This window comes from Colossoma macropomum, unplaced genomic scaffold (genome assembly GCF_904425465.1).
Source record: "Colossoma macropomum unplaced genomic scaffold, Colossoma_macropomum, whole genome shotgun sequence".
In the NCBI taxonomy this organism is placed as follows: domain Eukaryota; kingdom Metazoa; phylum Chordata; class Actinopteri; order Characiformes; family Serrasalmidae; genus Colossoma; species Colossoma macropomum.
In genome coordinates, this window is record NW_023494793.1 from 37,767,498 (window position 1) to 37,790,858 (window position 23,361).

At 39.7% G+C, this 23,361-nt stretch overlaps 1 protein-coding gene across 1 annotated transcript in view; it reads left to right on the forward strand.

Moving 5' to 3' along the window:
• The first annotated feature begins 1,557 nt into the window (after positions 1-1,557).
• Positions 1,558-23,361, forward strand: part of kcnd1 (potassium voltage-gated channel, Shal-related subfamily, member 1) — a 129,940-nt gene continuing 108,136 nt past the window's right edge. Inside the window, exons 1-3 of the mRNA XM_036579469.1 lie at positions 1,558-1,575; positions 5,345-5,383; positions 6,466-8,374. Of these exons, the coding sequence (XP_036435362.1) occupies positions 7,260-8,374 (1,115 nt within the window). The 5' untranslated portion in view covers positions 1,558-1,575; positions 5,345-5,383; positions 6,466-7,259. The remainder of the gene's footprint in view (positions 1,576-5,344; positions 5,384-6,465; positions 8,375-23,361) is intronic.

The window sequence follows — 23,361 nt, forward strand, 5'->3', positions numbered from 1 at the left end:
GACTGATGTCACATACAGGTCATATTTAAAAGATAATGTGAACAGCCAAACAAAAAAATCAGATTTGGTGAGAAAATCAGACTTGGCCACAAGTTGGGGACTTTGCATCACAATAGCAAAGTTTGACTGGGACGCAAGTTGGGAACTTTGAATCATGATAGCAGAGTCTGACTGGGCCACAAGTCAGGGACTTTGCATCATAATAGCAGAGTCTGACTGGGCCGCAAGTTGGGTACTTTGAATCATGATAGCAGAGTCCGACTGGGCCACAAGTCAGGGACTTTGCATCATGATAGCAGAGTCTGACTGGTCCGCAAGTTGGGTACTTTGAATTATGATAGCAGAGTCTGACTGGGCCATGAGGACTTTGCACCATGATAGTAGAGTCTGACTGGGCTGTGAGCCGGGGACTTTGCACCATGATTGTGGTGCAGGAGTGTGACCAGGGGTGTGCCCACACCTATGCTAATATGTCTTTGTGTGAGGACCAGTACAACCCATCATCAACCTGCATCATGCACACAAAACAAACAAAACTTTTAACTTCTTTGTTAAAACGTTTACTTTTTACTTCTTTATACATAAATATGTTTAAATATCAATAACAATTTGCTAAATAAAAAAAAAATGGAACATGGCAGAAGTGGGTTTGAAGTGTTTTTGAGGTTTGAATTGATGTAAAAGATTGCTTTGTCCATCTGAGCTATAATGTTGGCTTGTATTGTTTAATTTAAAGTATTTACTGGTGCTGAATAAAACCAGTTAAATTGCTTAGTATTTTTTTAAGTGGAATGGACAAACATTGTTTGACAGTTTATGAAAGGGAATGTTGAAGAAGACCATAAATGGCTTATTTGTGAGACTAACAATAGCAGCTACTGTTGATGCAGGATTTCTGAAAATGGGTTTTCAGCATGTTAAGAGTAGAAAATGCATCAATTTTCAGTTGCTTTAATTGACAAATATTAGCAGTGCTTCTAGATCCACTTTATACCCTTTAAACTCTAAGGGTCCACACACATGGACACTTCAATTCCTCACTCTCATAACTACAGATCTTGCATATTAAATTCATAATATGAGAGAGTAGGGCACAAACTAACGCAGGATAAGATGTAACATGGCTATTTTTTGTAGTTAAACAGGATCCAGTACATGCTTTCGGTCGTCTTCTTGTATTCCCAAAGCAATGCCATCTGCAAATTTTGAGAACAGACAAATATTTCTCAGGATTCACCCAAAAGACCATAAAATATGACCATAAAAGTAACATTTTTTGTTCATAATGCTGAGTTGTGTGTCCAAGTCACAGAATTCAATTCACTTTTGGAACGATGAAAACATTCTGTATACGACTGTATGTATGTGCACTTACGCATGCATATTCACACTGTATTTAAAGCAGATTCACTGTAAGTGCATTGTAATTGTTAATTCCTTTGGGTAAACAGCGCAGCTAAAAATACCCTTGTAACCGAATCCTTCTATTTTAGGTGCAACTCAATAAGCCATGTGGGACTGCAGCGGCAGTAGCATGTTTGTGTGCGAGTGGGCAAAGTCTCCTCGTTATAGATGGTAAGTGAATGAGTGTCAGTCTGCTGTATTCAGCTTTTGTCCTCATGAATTATTCAGTGCAGGGGCTAAAGTGGAGCTTGTGAATGTAAACCTTCACAAAACGCCTCCCCCCGGTAGACCTTCATCATCGTCTTCGTCCCGAACATCATGGCTTTGTTCTGTAAGTGAAATTTAAGAGAGAAAAACATCTTGCTGTTTCACTTTTTCATTTCTGCTGGGTACATAAGGTAGTTGCATCACCCTCGTTCACTTGAGGAACAGCTACAGTATATGTGTCTCGTCTTCCATTATGGTGCTTCAGAGTAAAACAACCTGGTACACCACCTAGTCTGAACCTACTATACAGAGGCAACTATCCAGTTTAGGTTCATCGGATCAGCCGGACCATCAATCTAGCCTGTGCTATATACAGTCTATATACATTTGGTCAACTTTGGTTAACTGTTTAGCTATATTTGAGTCATTTTTTTAAGCTGAAGCAAAGCAAAATAATAGTTCAGATGAACAAAAGCAATGCAAACCCTTTAAATCAAACTTCATTTGGTTCTATTTTACAGTATGGTTTAGATATTGTATTTGCTTTTGTATATGCTTTGTAATGTTTATCTATACTTGAGTTTTTATTTATGTACTAAGGCATGCGCCTGTCCCCTGGGCCCTGATGATGGCTGCGAGAGCCGGCAGGAAGGTGGGGCCCGAATCCTGAACACTGCAGAGGGACGCGAATGATGAGAGGAGGATGACCGTCATCATCCTCGTCCCCTCTCTGGCAGCTGACGTTCTCCTCCTGCCGTCACTCGTGTCCCTCTGCGGTGTTCGTGATTTGGGCCCCTCCTTCCTGCCGGCTCTCATGGCCATTATTGGGGCCTGGGGGACGGGCACATGCCATATGTGTATTTACACTAAACTGCATTGTCAGAGCTCTATATATAAAAATTTCATTTACATATATACTTTTGTACAGTAAATTGTGGCATAACAATTTTCTTTTCTAATACCGATAAACAGAGATGTTCCCAGATCACTTAATGCGAGTGAGTCATGAGTCTTTAATAGAGAATTGTAGTTTAGTCGCATTATTATCTGCAGGCAATACTGTACAAAAGTAAACAGCTTCAAATAACAAGCCTTTCATTAAAGAAAACCTGAACACAATGATGCACTACATACATTAAATGCAGTGTTTAAAGGAAAGAAGCAAAAACTACTTGAAACAAATGGTTAGTCTGCAGTTTATATGGCCTCACTAACCAGCTAGTGTAATAACTAATCCAGAAGAAGTTTCAGTACATTTTAAAACGATCTGTAACCTACTAACATGTCAGCTAAACTAGCTGAGTCTAAGTTTAGTTAAGTTAACTGTGTGCTAGCTAGCATACTTGCTATCAAGGCTATATGCTAGTCAACCATTTCACTTTCGTTTGCCTTTTTCCTTTAAACACTGCATTTATTACAAGCAGCATTTTTTCTGTGGTTTTTCTATAACAAAAGGCTTGTTGTTTGAAGCCGTATCAAACTGGACACTCGAGCTACAGAAGAGCAGACAGTCAACACACAGGTGTAAGATTGTAAAAGTGTCATTCGAATATTCATACCAATATTTTTCTCCATGCTAAAGTCTTAAATCTTGTGCGTCAGTTAAGAGCAGCTGCATGTCAAGTGTGTATTAAGAGTTGCTGACTCGAGTTCCCATCTCTGTTATTAACAATATTGAAAACTTGAGTATCAGCTAATACAAATATTGATGAGGTATTATTAATTGAAGCACTTTACTTAAGAGCATCTAAAAGTACATTATCATGCTGAAACTACTCAAACAAATCTATCTATCTATCTATCTATCTATCTATCTATCTATCTATCTATCTAAACCAAGTTAGTTAATTCGAGACTAAGACCAGAGTATTGTGGCCACACCTTCCAGATGCTATTACATAATGCTGTTGTTCTTCAATCACAGTTTAGGTTTACAAACACTTCAGAATTACACAGCTCTAATGGTGTTTTTTCTTTCCTAAAATGAGTCTAAAAGACCAGAATTCTTAATAATGTAAGACATTTTTTTGACTGCTATTAGTACAAACATACCTAAGATTAATACAGGACCAGAACTGTAAAACTGGTCTTAAGACTATGGCCAGTTTCAGGTTCTATATAAGATGTCCTGTTGTGTTCGATACTACCTGCTCATGAAAAGTTTACACCAATATCAGTAATCTGAGATACTTAGAAATGGCACAATACCACTTTCTTCTGATATCGATATTGGAACTTTGAGTGTTGGCCGATTCTGAAATTGAGATCCTGAATATCGACCCATACAGATACTGAAACCTTAATTTTCAGCCAATACCGATATTGAAACCTTGAATATCAACTGATTCTAAAGCTCTGAGCACTGGCCGACACCAAAATTAAAACCGTGATTAACGGCTGATACTGATATTGAAATCCTGAATATCAGCCGATAATGATATTGAAAGTTTAGGCATCGGTAGATACCGATATTAAAACTTTGAGTATCGGCCGATGCCGATATTGCAATCCTAAATATAAACTAATGGCAATATTAATACCTTGAGTATCGTTTAATACAGATACTGAAACCTTGAGTATCGTCCGATACCGATATTGAAATGAATATCAACTGATATCGAAACCTTGAGTATCAGCCAATGCTGACATTTAAACCCTGAATATTGACCGATAATGATGTCATAACCTTGAGTACTGGCCAATACCAATATTTATACCTTGAGTACTGGCCATTTACAATCCGATAGGATTTTAACTGAATCACTTCATTTAAGATAAACATCTAAAACACTTTACTGACCCTAAAGGAAGAACTACACTATGTAAGACCAAGTGGGTAAAGTCTGAGACTAACACCAGAACAGTGCGACTACACCTTCCAGACGCTGACTGAAAATATTACATAATGCTGTTCTACACCGTCCAATCACAGTTCAGGTTTACCAACACTGCGGAAATACACAAGTCTAACAGTGTTCTTTTTTCTTCTTTATATCAAAATACATCCAAACAGGAATGATGAGAATAGACTTTTTAATAATGCTATGATTTCATTCTTTTTACTAGTCTTAGTAAAAAGGAATTTGAGATTTAGACAGGACTAAGACCGTAAAACTGGTCTTAAGGCTAAGACCAGTTTCAGGTACCCAAGAGGTACTGTAGTCTTAGAAATGGCATGTTATAATGTAGTTATTAGGAAACTTGATGTGTAATTTTCTTTATCTTAACTTACTAAACAACGTCTGGTTCCGTCAAACCGTTTTGTTTTCCGCTTCTGCTCATTGTAGGTTGCCGCTGTGTGTTTGTGAGTTAAGCTTTAGATAAATGTGCGAATGTATGAGAAAGAGAGAGAGAGAGAAAGCCTGTGTGTGTGAGAGAGAGAGAAAGAGAGAGAGAGAGAGAGAGAGAGAGAAAGCCTATGTGTGAGAGAGAGAGATAGAGAGAGAGGGTGGGGGGGTTGAGCAAGCAAATGAGAGAGCAAGCGAGAGAAGCAGTGCGGGAGTGGAACAGCGCAAGCGGAGGAGAGTGGAAAGAGAGAGAAAGAGAGAGAGTGAGTGAGAGAGAGAGAGAGAGAGGGAGCGGGAGAGAGAGAGAGGCTAGAAGGGCTAAGCATTACAATCACTTCTTCTCTAGCCCGTACGTGATATGCCAAGACTGCTGCAGAGGATTGGCTGTTTCCTGCCTGTCCATTTTTTTTCATTCCTTTTTCTTTCATCTGCTTTCTGTCACATAGGACCCATCATCCTTTCTAGATGCTCGTCCGTAATGGGAGGTAACTATGATCCTTATTAAGCTTAAAAATAGATTGTTATTCATAAGAGACGCCCATCAGACCTTTGAGTTATAGAGCTTGTTGACTGCTCGTAACTTCGTTACAGATTGGCAGGACTTTTTGCCTCCTCCTGCTCACCCCTTCCCAATTTAATTTACTCTAAGACGCTTGGGGTTTTAAAGTGAGCATGGGTATCGGATGCCAGAGTTGATTTTCTTGTCAGAATTTGTTTATTTCTTGTCTCGAATGACTGCAGGGTACTTTAGAGCTCTGAGCAACAAGCTGCATCCTGGACAGATGTTGTATGAAATCTGTAAATGCAATATAGCATTAGAATAAAAAAGTGTGTTCATTATTTTTACATGCAAAGTAATGCATTTTGTACAATATAGTGCTCTGTTTTTCCTTACATGCATATGCCTGGTACGTGGTGCAGGAAGTGTGGTCTAAGCTGATATTGATTTTTGATTGTGTGAATGTGTGATATGTGCGCTGGGGTGAGTCTGGGGTGGGTCATCTGCCCTTCAGTAGGACTCCTTAGGACAGACAGCAGTAGCATTGCTCTGTCTTTAATCTCTCCCAGCAATCAGGATGCATCAGGAAGTTTAGGAGCTGCGATTTACTTTAGTAAATAGTGTGTTGTTCTGTTGTACTCAGTTTTAGTGCCTGAAAAAGGAAACATCTCAAACCCTATATTTTGTTATTTCTGTGAGTGTTATAGCTTGTTACTTGACCATTGTATATCCACACTGTGCTACCTTTCCTGTACGTTTCGAAAGCCTACTTTTATGATCCTGTTCACCACTTAATACTTGAGCAACACTGAATAAGCTTTTCTAAAGAAAAGACAGGGCAATCCTGTAATGAAGCCTGTTTCCAGTTTGCTCTGTTGCTGAATAAATCCTCTAAAAGTTTTAACTTTCTCACAAGAGGCATTTTGGAAGCTGACTTTGAAACTCACTTATTCAAACAAGACCGCAAAAAGCTCAGGCACAAGCAGCTGTGATAGCGCACAAAAAGTCAGAGCTTCAGAAGTCAGAGCTGTACAGTATCTAAGCTTTTGTTGTGTTTTGGTTTGACAGGGACAAAAAAAGGAACCGCCGTATATGGAATAGAGGCGCCTGTGATTCCCCGAGATATCCATTCAAAAGCCTTGTCAACCACCGGTGAAATCGAGTAGCCACTTAAGGCTCGCTAGGAAGGGAGGGGAGACACTCTCACAATCAAAGCTCTAAAACAGCAGAGAGGGAGAAGGAGAGAGAAAGGAGAGAAAGAGAAAGGGCAACAGAGAAACGATTTGCCTGATCTTGCAACTTTGGAGTCCATCATCACAATTTAATAAGAATTTGAAAAGCCACAGTGCTGCAACAAATCTGTCTTCTTTAGGCAGTGTCTGCAAGTAAGAACCAGCAGACTTAACCACTAGATGTCCAGGCGCCTTTTAGTACCAAGACACTGAAGCTGTGCTCTGCAAGCAAAAGGCCAAAGCTAAACCAGGTCCGTTTTAGGACCAGTTTTGCTTTTTTGAGTTTACAGAAAACACTTTTTGCTGTGTTTCGAACAAGGTCGTATTTTCCTCTGTAGTCCAGTGGGATTGTAGTATCTTATCCTGAAGATGAAATCAAGTTTGCCACAACCCACTTACTTTGCAGGAGCTTTCCCCTGTGAACTAAATGGACACACAAGCTGAAAGAGACAAAAGTTTGACAAACCGATCTGGCCGTTAAAACCTGCAGCTCGGATGATCAGTTTGGAAATACCTTTCCTGTTCCTCTTGCTTCGAAAAGGTTTGGAGAAGCTAACTCAGGGTCCGACACCCCTCTCTAAGCTCACCCATTTGCTCTGGTAAAAAAAAACTGCAGTCCCCAAAACAAAGATGGCCGCCGGAGTGGCAACATGGCTGCCATTTGCCAGGGCGGCTGCTGTTGGCTGGCTTCCTCTGGCCAAGAAGACCATGCCCAAGCCGCCTGTGGACAAGAAAAGCCGCAACGATGAGATCCTGATTGTCAACGTGAGTGGGCTCCGCTTCCAGACTTGGAAGAATACCCTGGACCGTTACCCTGACACCTTGCTGGGAAGCTCGGAAAAGGAGTTCTTCTACAATGAGGACACTCAGGAATACTTCTTTGACAGGGATCCAGAGATGTTCCGTCATATCTTGAACTTCTACCGCACAGGCAAGCTGCATTACCCGAGGCAAGAGTGCATACAGGCCTTTGATGAGGAGTTGGCCTTCTATGGCATCGTGCCAGACATCATCGGGGACTGCTGCATGGAAGAGTACCGCGATCGCAAGAAGGAGAACCAGGAGCGGCTGTCCGAAGACACGGAGGCAGAGATGGCCACAGACACTCCGTTGCCCCCAAACAGCACACCCCGGGAGCGCCTTTGGCGGGCTTTCGAGAATCCTCACACTAGCACCATGGCGCTGGTCTTCTACTATGTCACGGGATTTTTCATTGCAGTCTCGGTCATTGCCAATGTGGTGGAGACGGTGCCATGCCGGCCACTCAAGGGCAGCGTCAAGGACTTGCCTTGTGGAGAGAAGTATTCAGTGGCCTTTTTCTGTCTGGACACGGCTTGTGTCCTGATCTTCACCTTCGAGTACCTGATGAGGCTCTTTGCGGCGCCCAACCGCTGCAAGTTCATGCGCTCGGTCATGAGCGTCATCGACGTGGTGGCCATCATGCCCTACTACATTGGCCTGGTCATGCCCGAGAACGAGGACGTGAGTGGTGCCTTTGTCACACTCCGGGTCTTCCGCGTCTTCCGAATCTTCAAGTTCTCTCGACATTCGCAGGGCCTGCGAATCCTGGGCTACACATTGAAAAGCTGCGCCTCCGAGCTTGGCTTCCTCCTCTTCTCCCTCACCATGGCCATCATCATCTTCGCCACCGTCATGTTCTACGCTGAGAAAGGCACCAAGGGAACCAACTTCACCAGCATCCCTGCCGCCTTCTGGTACACCATCGTCACCATGACAACGCTGGGGTTAGTCCATCTGTTTTTTTCTTGGCTTTGTATGAAGTGTTAGTAATTGCGGAGATGTGGATGAGCTTAGATCAGAGGAGATGGCCTTACAGAACCACAACACAGTTTTTTGCTTACACATATAAAACCACATATTTTCTCTGCTTAATGAAACAGTTTGGCAAAAAGAAACTGTTTAGCACAATTTTGAACAACTGAGATTTGCCTTAGACCATGTTGGGCTTTCTGACACTAAATGGAACCCTGTTGTTTCTAAAAATTAACAAAAGAACAGACCAAATTTAGACTGGCTGACATTTTTTTTAGCTATGTGACTTACTTTTGTCTTTTTGTATAGATAATATGTCATAATGTCAAAAAAAACAAACTAAGTCTATTTGAGATTACTTAATGACTCAAAGTGGTTTGAAATCAGTGATTATTATTAGCCTCATAGCTCCAGTGCAAAACTAAAGGAGCAAACTCAGGGCTCGAGCCATGTCTCAGCTGATCGACGACATTTGGTGTAATGCCATATAAATTACACTTTTTTGGCCAAACCATTCCTTTAGCATAACTGAATAAACTCAACTGAATCTCAGTTGAAGCAGGTATGTTACAGTCTCTACTGTAACATACCTGCTTCAACTGAGATTCAGTTGAGTTTATTCAGTAATGCCAAAGTGTCCAGCGCTGCAGAACTGGAGTTTGCCGCCCTGTCCTTAGACAGACACCATAATTGCATACGCATGCAACGTCTGGGCATTGGTGGAGTGGAGTGGAGTGAAGTGAACAAGCCGTGCAGCAGCATTACGGTGGCTTGCAAAGAAGCCGCTGAGATCCATTAAGGACTCTTGGAAAAATTCCCCCGTGCTGAAATCCACTTACAGTTTCATTTCTCATGCATGCTGCTGACAGAGTCCTTACATACAAATTCTCAAGAAAGTTCCGAAGTAACTTATAAAGTATGAAACACTGCAGTGATTCCCAGACGTGGGGAAACCATGTGCTGCAAAATTTTGTATTTTTCTCTAATCTGGCACACCTGACACAACTCAAGAACTAATGAACAAGTCCCCCATGAGCTCGCTCAGGTATGTTGAAGCAGCAAAAGCAAAAGAATATGTGTGAAACACAGGCCCTGGACTGGGATTGGTTTATTATCGCATATCTTTATACAGAGCTATTCTGGGGGGCTATTCTCCCTTGCTGCAAGATATGAAACTTTCATTTCAATGCATTTTATTACAGAAAGCAGAGAAGCACGAATGAAAAGTACCGTGCTGGAGAATTGTGTTTCTAGTATCGTATTGATATTTTATGAAGCTGAGACAGGACTATTGAACTGGGCTGTTTAAAATGAGTGTGCATGACCACAGACTATCACCCATCATGCAGACATACGAGGAACTGGCCAGGTTCTGGTAGAGCTCCAGTGATACTTCAACTGAGAATGAATACATTTTGTTTCTGGTTGCTACACACTGTAAATGCCACAAGTTGCAAATTTGCAAACAAAAATTTGTTTGATTGCTGATTTTTCATACAATTCAGGGTGTTTTGTCTTTATTTTTTATTGTTTATGTTGAAAGGCTTGGGCAGAAAACAATCTTCCAATCCTTTCATTTCTATTCTGCATTGGGCAAAGCTAAAGAGGAGATGTCAGCACAAAGTAGGGGTCGACAATACGATGATATGTTATTGTTGTCATGATAAATTATGCCACAATACACTTTTCTTAGAATATCATTGGCCTCACAAAAAATTATAGAGAGCCTATAAACAACAGCCAGTGTATAGTAACTGGATAAACTTCACAGTAACAAGCAGCTGATTGGATGTCAGTCCATTATGACATCATCTTAGTTTATTAATTTCTTTTTACCAATTGTCTGTTTTTTCTTCCTGTTCCTCCTTCAATAGTTGTTACTTGCAAATATTCAGTTCCTTTTTTTACTTTTTTAATGTGGCATTAGTGTTTTGCCAGTGCATTTTGTTTGTTCCAACTCGTTCACAAACCTCAGGAATCAAAAGATAATACATCATAATACATATTGTGAATCGAAAAAAGCAGTGGCACACTGTCATTATAAGGTCTAGGCTTTCAGTTCAGGCTGTAGATTCAATCAAAACTCAAAAAATGAGAAACCGACCTCTATAATGATGCTAGTTTCTGCAAGCACCCCTATGGAAGCTGTAATGTTATGTTAGTGCCAAGCTACCACTGTGAGGGATGGGGTTATAGTATCTTTCTGATGGGCCAAATCTACTGTCCTCTTATCTTGTGGGCCAAACTTTGGGTCTAGAAGGCCCTGAGAGTTCCTTTTCGAGTATTGTGATGTTATATTTGTGCCTTATCACCCACTTTTAAGACAAAGCCTCCATTTTCTCTGCTGCACCTGCTACTAGGAGTTCCAATTTGGTGCAGACCGGCTACAAATCTCAGTTTCTGGGAAAGAAACCCCGAAAGCAGTACTATAAAACAAATGGCTCTAGTAAATCACATGCAGATTGAAAAACAGGCCTCCTTGAGAGGAAACATGTTTGTTTAACCTTAACAAGTGAGTTACAGTAGGCCGTCACGTTCTTCCTGGTGATTAGGAGCAGGCTGCGGTGGAGAAACACTGTTGAGGAGACTGAAGTGAAGTGAGGCAGAGTTACGGTTGTGCAGAGTGAGTGTGGGGGGCTGATACATCATAATCTCTCATAGTGATGGATGGAGGGAGGCGGACTGCTGTGTCACAACAGTTGGGACGAGAGAATGAGGAGGCTCTGTGCGTGTGTGTGAGACGGTGAGAGTTGTGTGAATGGGTGTTTGTGAATGACTGTGAGGGGATGAGGAAGCTTAGAAGGCCCCCAGTGTGTGCATGTGTGCCTTTTTCCACAACTCTGACATGTGGCGCCGCGTGTCTGTAAATGCAGATTTATGTGCCAGCAGCTACGCTAAGAATATATCCTACTTTACATATGATTATGTCATATGTTAAACATATTCGGGCCTTCGAGGAAAGTGCGTGATTTAAATATGAAATATTATTTGTTAGAGTAGAGATGATGTCATATGATAAAGGTCCATCTACACAGCCATGTCCTGCTTTACACACGATAATGTCGGATTTGAATCCTGGAGTAAAGTGGGATGGATTAAAGCAAGTATTAGTTAGTATTAGCATACATAACTGTCTAATAAGAGTTTCTGCTAAGAATTTTTGGAGGCAAACTTCCTGGGAATGATTCGGTTTCTCTGACAAATGAGTAAATCTATGGTCATATAGTTATTTGTGCTTTATCACATGATCTGGCTAATCCACACATTACCCAGCGCATATTCTCCAACTCCCTTAAATAAAACTCTATGGTAAAGGCAAAATATTTGTTAGCATGGCTGCTAACACCATTTTACTTCTTGTTTTTTTCCTCGTGTTGCTTGTCTTAACAGCTGTTGTCGACTTAAAGTCAAATGTATCTAAAAGTTCCTGGCAGCTTGCGCTGAAGATTTTGCCTAAAACTGTGCTCCTCTTTCTTCTCCAGCTCTCCTGAAGACAGTTTAATACCACAGCTTGAAGCTGAGAGCAGCTGTCAGTCTGGTCTATTTTTTTTTACTGCAGTGCATCTTTTATTGACCATCAGATCAGCATCAAGATGCATTACCACTCGTAAAAGGTCAAATGAAGTTTATGTTAACATCATTAGAGTATAGCTATTAGGAGTTGTTTGACAGTGCAAGCTAACTTGCTGTTACTACATTTAAACACATATTTCAATTGCATGTTCCAATATTCTTGACCCGAGGCATTGCTTTATCATAGAAAAAAAAACTAGTGGAGGCTTAAATGAAGATAAAGTTAAAATAAACCAAACAGGTGCTTCATTTAAGATAAATCTGTTGAAAAGCATCATATAGTAAAAGAACTGTGGAGCTGTTAAAAAGCAGCAATCCATGAGCAGTAATTCATCCATATGCTAAGCAACAGATGGATGCATCACCTCAGCTTGTTAGCTTACATTTTTGCATGGACTTTTTACATGGATGAATAGTTTTTAATGGTCAAATGTCAATATTTCCCAGCTAACAGAAGACTCAGTAGCAGTATAGTATATGATATGGATACAAATTTGGAATTATTTGTCATATTAATGATGTTTGTTAATTTTTATACAATAATAACCAGTCTTGGTGCTAATTTAGTGGGGCAGTGCTCCACCAACCAATCATGTTGCACCACTAAATTAATATAGGAGGGTTTGCATGCATGTTTTTGTATTAAATGAATTTTAGGGATGCACATTATGAAGATAAATGGACTTTTGGTGAGTGGTGAGTTGCTCTGTTGCTGTTGTGTTTATGGCTCCTTTTGCACAGATCGACAGTACACTTCTAGCCCAACATTTGTTTATTTATTATATTTGCCACATGGATTTGCTGCAGCAACAATTGTACAAGACTAGCATATTGAAATCCTTTTATCTGCATTTGTCTGCATATAATGACTGTTTGTAATTCAAAAATGTGGTTCCAAATTTTTTAATGATGATTTGTATTTATGTTTTTATATATTTTTAAATATTTTTTATATATATATATATATATATATATATATATATATATATATCGCTCTTGTCGGAACAAAACCTCGTATTTCTAAAATTAGAATTTACAGGAGAAGTCAATAGAACCAGACTTTTTCCAAGTCATTTTAGGTCATTTCTATTTGTCCATTCATCAAGAAATTTACACACAATGTAATGTGGGTAAATTTAAATCACTTGTGTGCATGTATGCGGGTGTTTTACTGCATGGATGGGTTAAACGCGGAGGTCTAATTCCTCTTTGTGCAAACACAGTTGGCTAATGGTTCTGAATTCAATTCAATTCAATGGAGAGACGAGGTTTTGTTCCAACAGCAGCAATATACATATATATAATGCTTTATGAAAATGTAATGCTTTTTTCAGTTTATGTTGTCATAGCTTCTAAATTGTATTGAGTCATCATGATAAATCTGGTTGGTTTAGATATCAAATTCACATTAACGTTAATGACTACAATCCATTTCTTTGCAAGAGCCTTAATCTGACCGTACATTATGATTCCGGCTATAAATGAATTGTAACATCCATCATAATGTTGCAGTTTATCGTGTCAGGTTGTCAGGATCTGGGTATTGAGCATTCTAGTTTTACCTCATACATCATTTCACTCCCATGATGGCTTTTCATATTGCTTACACACAACATATGTGCACAGACCTGGTTTAGAGCAGTTTTAGATTAAAGGACAGCGTCTTCCTGTATGTAGTTAAATGCACAGTTGCATACCAATCTCAGCAAAGGCCTTATTTCGCACTTTCTGCTGGGATGTTATTATGGATCATCTCAGGGACAGGAAGATAAGAGGCTGCGTACAGAATCACACTTTCCACAAATGCATTTTCAGCACGTATGATGCTGCGTGCCGTTGCATGCTTCAGGACACTAGAAGACACTAGGGTTTGAGTCCCAGTGGTGCCATGTGCTGTGGCCAGTGATCTTACTGGGTGAGAAGGAAAGCAGAATTTCTCTCCCCAATGCTCTGATTCTGATTCTGGATGCTGCTTGCTCAGCTTTTTACCCTGAGGTTGATTCCACTGTCCTGTGACTGACGAGGGACCTGCCACAATGACATGGGTTAAATGAAAAATATCATTAACCTTTACTAATTTAACCTGATTTCACATCTAAAGGAAGTGAGACCACCCTGAATATATTTTAAAGCCAGGAATTTGATGACTTTTCTTAATGTGACCCAAAATTGATTAAAAAATCCACAGATTTCTGTACAGATCTACAATTTAATACCTAGGCCATGTTCTGGGTCATTTTTTCACCTGCATGTTTTGAATGAATTACACGTTTTGCAAAGGATCAAGGATTTTGAAACTGTGAAAGAGTAAAGCAGAAAATTAGTGCCAGATTTTAAACCCCCAAATTGTTTCCTTTTGTCAGACACTGGATACACCAAAATATGCAAAAGTGCTTGAGAGACACGAGGGAAGGGGTGTGGTGATTCAAATATACACACATCTGAACTCATTATTCGTTAACGCTTTGTCATGACCTGTCTAGGGGTTTTGCGATGATCGTAACATAAAGAAGACAAAAGAGAACCAGTAAGTGTTTAAACAGATCAAGTCGTATTATTTTCTTTTCTCTTGATGCTCTTTTGTACACCAACACAGGACAACGTCAAGAGTGGGCATGCACCAAAACAACGAACATGACTAGTCTAGCTAGAGAATTTAGAGAACTAACTTACCTACATCAAAAATAAAGAAACAAAAATACATAGCCTTCCCTAACTCCCTGACTAGGCCAAAAACAGGAGAGAAACATTGGGTCAAAGGAAACGGCACCTACTCCTACACCCTGGTCAGCATAAAAGAGTGAAAGTTACAGAGGTGGTTCATGAGCATCCTGTTAAACATTAGAAGCACACTGGGCAGAAGATATAGTGAGAGCTTGTACATTGAGAAAGAGACAATACACCAGCTATAAAACAAACATTTATCTGAGCTGCGATCTAAACTACAACATTCGCCTCTAGGAAGTCAGAACCAGCCGCGGAAGAAATAACCCATGCACTCACAGCCAGCCACTCAGACGCACGTATGGTCACGGAACTCCAGCCAATCACACGCACGGGTGGGCGGGTTCCTATTCAGCAACAGAGAAAGAGAGAGATAGAGGGACAGAGAGAGAAAAACAAACAAAACAAAAACATACGTTCTAGGGACGTAACAGCTGTATTCATTATTTTAACCTCTTTCTACAGACAGATATGTTAATTAATATATTCAAACTAAATATTTTTCCCATAACTCTGTTATCAGATTAACTAGGACACTGTGTTGAGCTGCTAGTGAGCAACGAGTGGTGAAAGGGCAAGGGTAAGACCCCCCTGCTGTGTAAACAGCTCATATGTCTCCACAAAGATGACCGTGCTGAGATAAAACAGACAGCACAGCTGCAACTAAGTGCTAGTTTCTTGAGTCTATCCATTTAGTGTGATGTTGTTTTGAACTTCCTGCTCGTAAAGATTCACCTTGCTCCTTCTCCACTTAGCAAAACTTATCACAGGTGGATTTGTTGCAGTTTAGAGACACAACCAAGACCCAAAAGGGGAACCCATCCTTCTCTGATCGACACTGGGCTGTGTTTTCCTGGCCACTTTAAGGGACGAAATGCACCTGCAACCCTCTGACGATGTGCAGAAGTCTGGCTTGTAAGACTAGTATTTGCCTGATTCAGCTCACGGAGTCTATGATAATTAGCAGAAGGGTTTGAATCAGGTGTGTTGGAGTGGAGAAAGCATTGAACCGTGGAGTGCTGTGGCTCTGGAGGATGGAGTTTGACACATATGATATAGAAGACAGTGTCTGTACTTCAAACGGCCTTGAGTGGTGTACCTAAGCGCTATGCGGATTGGCGGTTAGCCTGCGGCGGGCGTCGTGTGTTGTGGAGTAATGGGCTCACTTGACGCGGATGCAGCCGTGTAAGGAACTGATTATCAGCTTGCCAGTGGCGATTTGTCCTCTTTACGACCGACCTTGGCAGGATAACATTGAAGACAGGCCTGGGTTGCCAACTTGGCCAGTTAGCTGCTATGTGTAATAACTTCAAAGCCAAATCGGTGAAATCAAAATCTGAACCTGTATCACTGTTACGGCCATCTGTCTCTTCTGACTGGACTGATGTAGGACTGAGGAACAGGGAGGAGATGGGGTGGCTGTGGAGAAGACGAAAAATTGTCGGAGGAACGGAAGGTGAGGATGTGCATTAATAGGGTGTTAGATTGGAAGAAGGAGGGGTTTCAGTTACTCATCCCAAACTTCAGTTATAACATAACTACATTAAAATGAGCCACACAATCAGTGTATTAAAGGAGTATGTGTATGTGTAATGTATTTTGTTTGAAATGGTAGTATGTAACCAGGCAGTCTATGTAAATGTCAGCAGGTTCTAGATATTGAGCTAGTACTCTGGAGTTTGTGTCTCAAACTTAACAGCTAGAACTTAAGAGATGTAAAAGAAAGCATTTGTTTTCATTTTACTTTTCTGAGCCAAACAAAGCTGTGAAAGTACACTTGTGTGCAAAAAAATAATAATTTATATTATTAAATATACTTTGTTTATATTATTATACATATTATTTGTTTACATGAAAATACTGTATCAGGATAAAACTTAGATATGACATTTTCTGCCAACTTTAATGAACAATTTTCCAAATTTTTCAATTTTTTTATTTTTCAATTTTTTGTTTAACATGTTATAACAAAACAAAAATTGCAAAAAAAATTGTGCAGCTTTAAAAAAAAATGCTAGCCTTTATACTGCATGAATTGGAATAAAATCTCTTTTCATTAACTTAAATTATAAGTAAAAATGTTGCCATTTTGTTGCCACTTTGACTTGTTTTTGTTTGTTTGTTTTTGTTTGGACAGCGACAATATAAATTGCAGCATAACTTTTGAACAGACCACACTTAGAGTTTTATGTTTCATTTTTCCATAAAACTGTATATAACTCTGTAAAATAAAGACATTTTAGCACATGAATCACTGAAAATCAAATTAAATTTTGACCTAAGAATCAAAAAATTGTACTGAACCTGAAGATTTGCACTGTTACGCTATTACTAGTTAAGTATTTTGGATATTCAAAACAATTTATGACATCCAAACAAATGACTTTGTAAGTCTATCATTTGTGATGACGTCAACAGTGACACACATCTATGAAACATCACCCAGCACTAGTTTCTGTTTTTACCGCCTTTTATTTGTAATGGAAAAGTGTAAACTCACAGTAATTGTTACGACAAATGCACTATGTACCTTTTTAATGCGAATCCATTTCCTGATAAACAGCTCCAGCAGGTTGTACGCCTGAGCGTGCATGCTAATGAACCCCTCATCTGAATGAATGAATACATTTGTACGTGTGCGCGTGTGTGCTCGTTTTTGCCGACACAGCACAAAGATCACCAGATGCATTAACGGTTTGGGCAGGCGCGGCTGGAGAGGCGCTGAAAGCCCGTTTAAATGCTCCACTTTAGCCTTAGTGTGCAGAAAAACACTGCGAGTAATGTATGCTGATCAAAGCGGTGGAGCAGGAACTCTTTGGAGAGTCCTCGGAATGAGCGCAGGATTCTATTTGCAATTACTTGACCCAGTGTCTGCCGGCAGATGACTAGAATTCTCATTAACAGACTTCATGTCTTTCTCTCTTTCCCTTTTTTCTTTTCCTTTTGTACCTCGTTTGGCCCCTCGGGTTCGACCTTGGCCCATTCACACCAACTGGACAGCAATTTTACAGCCTCTTTGAGGTTTGGGCACTTTTGGGCCGTAGTTGTGCTATGATGTACATTTAATGCTCTTTTGAGTTATTACTTAATGTTCCTGTGGGAGGGTCGCAAGTATTTGTGTGTCAAATTGTAGCAGATTTCTTAAACCATAGTAGTTGCATTTATTGCCAATGACAACCAAAGCATGAAATATTTTTATATTAACGGTTTCTCACTAATTGCTCATTGAAACAAGTAGAGAAATTCAGTTGAAAGTGCAGATTCTAAACTCTCACTCAATACCACATTTGCTTTTGCAGATATTTTTTTAATATTCTTTTGATATTTTATCCAATTTGATGGACAGTTATTGTCGTGCATAGAAAGAACAATGGGTTGTGAGGAACCACTGATGTATAGGATTTAGCCTGTTTCATTCAAATGCTTGTATGCAACAAGTAAAAACTCGAGATATTTGGTGAAACATCACAATTAGTGAAGCCAAACGAAGCAGTCTATATGCACCAGACTTAATGAGTCCAGAAATAATAAGTTAGGGGTCGGGGAAAAAATCCATACAGCATAGTATCACAACATCTAGCATGGCAATATTCTCTCAATACACAGACACCAAGTATCAATATTTTATTCTATAATTTTTTTTTTCCCAATTTTCTCCCCAATTTACTCATATCCAGTTCCCCCAATCATACAATACTACCAGCGCTAGTAGGGTGAAGGCTAGCACAGGCTTCCTCCGAGACCTGTGACGCGAGCCACTGCATGTTTTTGAACTGCCGCTAATGCAACGTCATTGGACAGCTGAACGTGCTCGGAGGAAAGAGCCAACCACCAGTTTTTATGACAGCATTAGTCAATCTGTGAGATCAACAAACTGAAAATTTTAGCTCATTAGATTTTGACAAAGTTGTGGACATAATTTACAGTTAAAAAAGGTAATAAATTGCAATACATCACAATATATGTTATCACAGCACTCGGCATGTGACGATATTCTTAAAATTGCAGTAATATTGAATTGTGCCGTAAGTATCGTAATGATATCATCTCTTGAGGGCTTTGGTGATTCCCACCTCTACTGCAGATGTGTGTGATCGGAGCCACGGTGGAGCTGGAGCCAATGCACAATGGGCGAGTTCATGTGCTGGGAGACATTGTGACAGCTATTTTATTTTGTAAAGAATATATTTAAGAATATATTTTAGAATTTGAGCCACATTTTCGTCCTTTTTTACACCAAAACAAGCAGAAAAATGTCAAAAGTGCAGATTCAAGACTGTCAATATAGAATGCAAATTGATGTAGGCCTAAATGGCATTCTTTGTGTAACTAACTAATAATGAAATTATGTAATGTAAGTCATATGAATAATGTATATATGGCAAGCTGTCAGCACTAACTAGTCTTCTAAGGGTTAAAGTGTTTGACAACACCCAAAATAACTGGCTATTTCCATTGTGCCAATGATGAATTATCATAACATACCTAAAAAAGTAATTGCTTCCATTTGAACATTGTTTTATTTTGTAATTCAATGAACTTCCCCCCAGTGATTCCTTGATGGCAATGGATGCGCCTTCAGCTGTCCAGGAAAATTTCGAATAAGAGCTTAATCCTCCCTTTCACCAGAGGACGTGTAGTCTTTAGTCCCATTGCATCACTGTTTCTCTCCGGAGCTTCGGTCTCCCTTCTCTCACCATCTGCCGTTGGCTTATATAAGAGTCTTCTGGGAGAAGTGGCGTCCTTGAACAATGCGAGACCCAGAGGACCTCGCAGCACAGATGATCACACGAGTCCAGTAAATAAAAGGACAAGGCTCGCTGGTTAAGGCAAGAGAGGGAATTTTGACGCCACTGGATTGGGAGTAATTCTGAGAGTAATAGAAAGCCCTGAACCGAGCTGAATGGGGCACGACCTCAGCTCACTACAGCCGGTTGATGCAGTGCCACTTCAACAGAGGTTCTGCTGAGATGCTTCCTTTCCTTTTACTGGAACCTCACAACGGCAATTAGTTGGGGCTAGGCAAGTCTGACCAATATATATCAGTTAATTGCTCATCAATAACTGATAAAAGTGGCTGATATTAAGGTCCTGATCATTTGCCTACATCAGCAAAAATCCAGCTGATAAAGCACTGTAGGCTTTTTCAATTACCTAAATGTTTCAGCCAAACACTGTTGGGCTTTAAAGAAGCTTGTTTATTTACATGGATAGGTTTAAGGTTTAAGCTTAAGTCTGCTGATTTTTCTGAAGTCATTCGAAGTGGTTTGATGTGAAATGATTCACTGTAGAAAAACTTACTGTCTTGCAGTGGTGGGGATAGGAACAAGTTGTCGTCATGTCAACCTTGCAAATATAGACATTCATTTATGATCCAAAATAAGCAGTGAACCTACACATGTCTTCTGAGTCTCTATATGTAATGTTGATGATGGTAAAATCTGTAAAAACAGGTTTTCTTTTAGGATCAGACTCTGGCTCAAACTGATAGGGCATAAGTAAAAACTTTTTTCATAAGAACAGCCAAAGTGGTGTAGGGGCAGAACTTGTAGCAGGATGCCACTCTGGTGGTTGACCAATCAGAGCACATTGGGCTCATCAGGAGGCGGGCGCTTAAAGACACAAGAGCTCTAATAGAGCATTTCAGACAGAGGGTGAATAAAGATGTACAGTATGAGAAAAATCATGTGTTTTGGGAACACTGAAGCATGTAAATCTATTCTAGTAGACCCCCTAAAGAAAATTATGAACATTGAAAATGAACATAAAAGGTCCCCTATTAAGGTCCCAAAAATGAAATGCTATCCAGTGAAATGTCTCTTTGAATGTTATTTGATAATAGAACAATTAATACAAAAATTAATAATCTACCTGTGAGTCATGTGATAGAGACAGGTAGGCAGTGGTAGCAAGACATGTGAGTTATTCTATTCTAATTTTCCTGCTGCAAAATCCCTCAAAACTGTCTGGACAGAGGGAAACCAGATATTTTGGACACAGATGTATCTTGTCTTCCTTTTGAATAATTCATAACGGCATCTCATGGCATTCTTGGTGATGGAACTTCAAGGCCAGTAATTTTTATAGATTTTTTTTTTATATTTTTTAATTTGATTTTTTAATAATGAAATTGATAACTGCAATAAATATTGTTTTGTACAAATGTACTACTATTATTCATTTACACAACTTAAAAAATCTATGATATACACTGTTCCATTTATTGCCATTGTTGCATGGTGTCCTGTATGTGGACAGTTGGTTTCTGAAGCATAAAAACATCAGATGTCAGAAAAACTAATTTTAATAAATCTAATCATGTTTATTAGAGTCTCTTTGACACATTTTTTTTTTACATGATTAAACCTTTTTGAGTAGAAACTTTGAACACATATACCAGAGACATTGGCTGCATTCTGGGTATTGTCAGCCATCTTGGATTCCAAGCCTCAGCACTCAAAAATACAAGAGAATTAAGGAGAATTTTTTTGTTACATTAGAACAAAGTGCCTTATGATTCTACAATCTCGTGATATGAAGGACACAATACATGGCATATACCTTAAAAAGAACTATTATTAAATGTCCACAAGTGTGGACACCATGCTTGAAAGGGTTAAGAAAGCTGTATTTAGGAATGTGTTGTTATAAATTTCATATCAGTGGAGCTCAACCGGGTAGATGAGTGAGATTTTACCTGCATGAGTGGTTGGAGCACTATGTTAGTGATGTAATGTGTTTTTGGGTTTAGAGTAGCTCACACAATCCAGCTTCTGCCAGAGATAGCGGCCAACACATGGCAGGTGTTATCCTGTGTGGGGATCCGTCATGATTGGCTAGTGGATTTTCTGTGTGGTTTAAGGAATGACAGCAGCAGAGAGAGACAGAGAGAGAGAGAGAGAGAGAGAGAGAGAGAGAGACAGACAGACAGACAGAGGCAGGCTCTCTGTAGAGGACGACAGATTATAGGGTTTAAATCTAGACTGATACAGTAATAGTTGCCGCACACATCAAACACATTGTGCAATCGCTCTGTACACAGAGTGTAGCAGACACTCTACGTGACGTCAGGTCTGAGTGAGTATGAGTGTTGTTTCTGGCACCTGAGGGATCAGGAGTGCCATTCTCACAACAACACCAGCGCCACTGATGTGATCTTTCCTGACTGATCTGTTGTCCGCCATATGTTCAGTGTGTGAGCTGACAGTGAAGCCACTGTACTGAAAGGACGACAAGCAGACTCTCTTTGGAACTATTGACTTTTTATTTTGAATTAAAATAAATTCAGTCACACGAGCCAAAGGCGAGTACCATGGATCATCACAGCACCTTTAATACAACAGTTCTGCAAAATAAAGAAAACGAGTACAGCAAAGAATCTCTGAACATTGTATCAAATGTGATTTGATATTGGCAGTTCATTCCACCAACAAAAGTAGTACCCTTTGGCACTGCAGATAGAGCCATAAAACTGTTGCAATATCAGGTTCAGCTCAGCTCAATATTTGCCAGATTATCCTGAATGTGCTTTTATGTATGGTCAGTGTGTAAAGCATTTCACAGCCAATTCTATGTGCTGAATTGTTTTCTGTTTGTTTCTGGCTAATTACAGTTTGTTTAGTCGTTCACAGCTGCTGACTGGAAAGTTAGCTCAGGTCAATGATAAGTTCTGAATTTGATGTCCACCTGCTCTTACTCTCTTATTCACTATCTGACCAAACAGGCTTCAAGTTAAATGTAATTGTGGGTAGAATGTTTCTAAACCAGTCAGCTTGTGTCATTAGAACTAACTCTTTTATAATGTAGAATATAAAGTACTGTGCAAAAGGCCATTCTGTAGAACAATTCGTCCGGCAGGAAGTGCAGTTTTTTTGCAAATTAATAAAAAAACAAGCCTTAAACAGTAAGAAGAGTTTCCTGTTTTCGCTAGAATTGTTGACATTTTGAGAGGTAGTTAGAAGTTTCAGTTCCTCTTCTGTTCAAGTCAGCAACAACATCCTTGTCATTGGTATTCCTGAAGAAGCTGGCTCTATAAAGTATGCTCAACTGCTTGAATTATTTCTTGTTCTGAAAATCAGCTGACTGGCTACCTGTCTGGCTACATGCTGCTGCCTCGGTTGCAAAGCAACATCAAATTTTCAACAGACAATCTTAAAGGGGAATTCCATCAATCTGTAAAAAAACTTTCATTGTTCAATCATCGAGATGTAAACAAAGTCATTCAGAGTGGTTTGATGTGAAATGGTTCATTGTAGAAAACTAACCAGCAATGGTGGTGATGGGAAACAGGCGTTTGCGGTGCCTAATAACACCATAATGCAAATATATATCATTTACTATCCAAAATGACTAGTGAATCTACACATGTCTTCTCAATTGTGTGTATTTAATGTTCGTGCCGGTAGAACCACGGTCTATTTGGCCTTAGAAAACCCTGCATGTACCGCAACAAATGGATTAAACAAAATATGTTTTAAGCCAAAACCTTCTCAAAACTATCATAAAATAATGTCTCATTCACCAAGCAGTGTAATCATAACCATATCATGTAAGCAATTCCTGTGAAGTAGCTTTTAGAAGCATCGGACGGCTTCGGACGTCCGGTTCCTATCACCACCACTGCTAATAATTCTCTACAAGTTTCTCTAGAACAGAACATTCA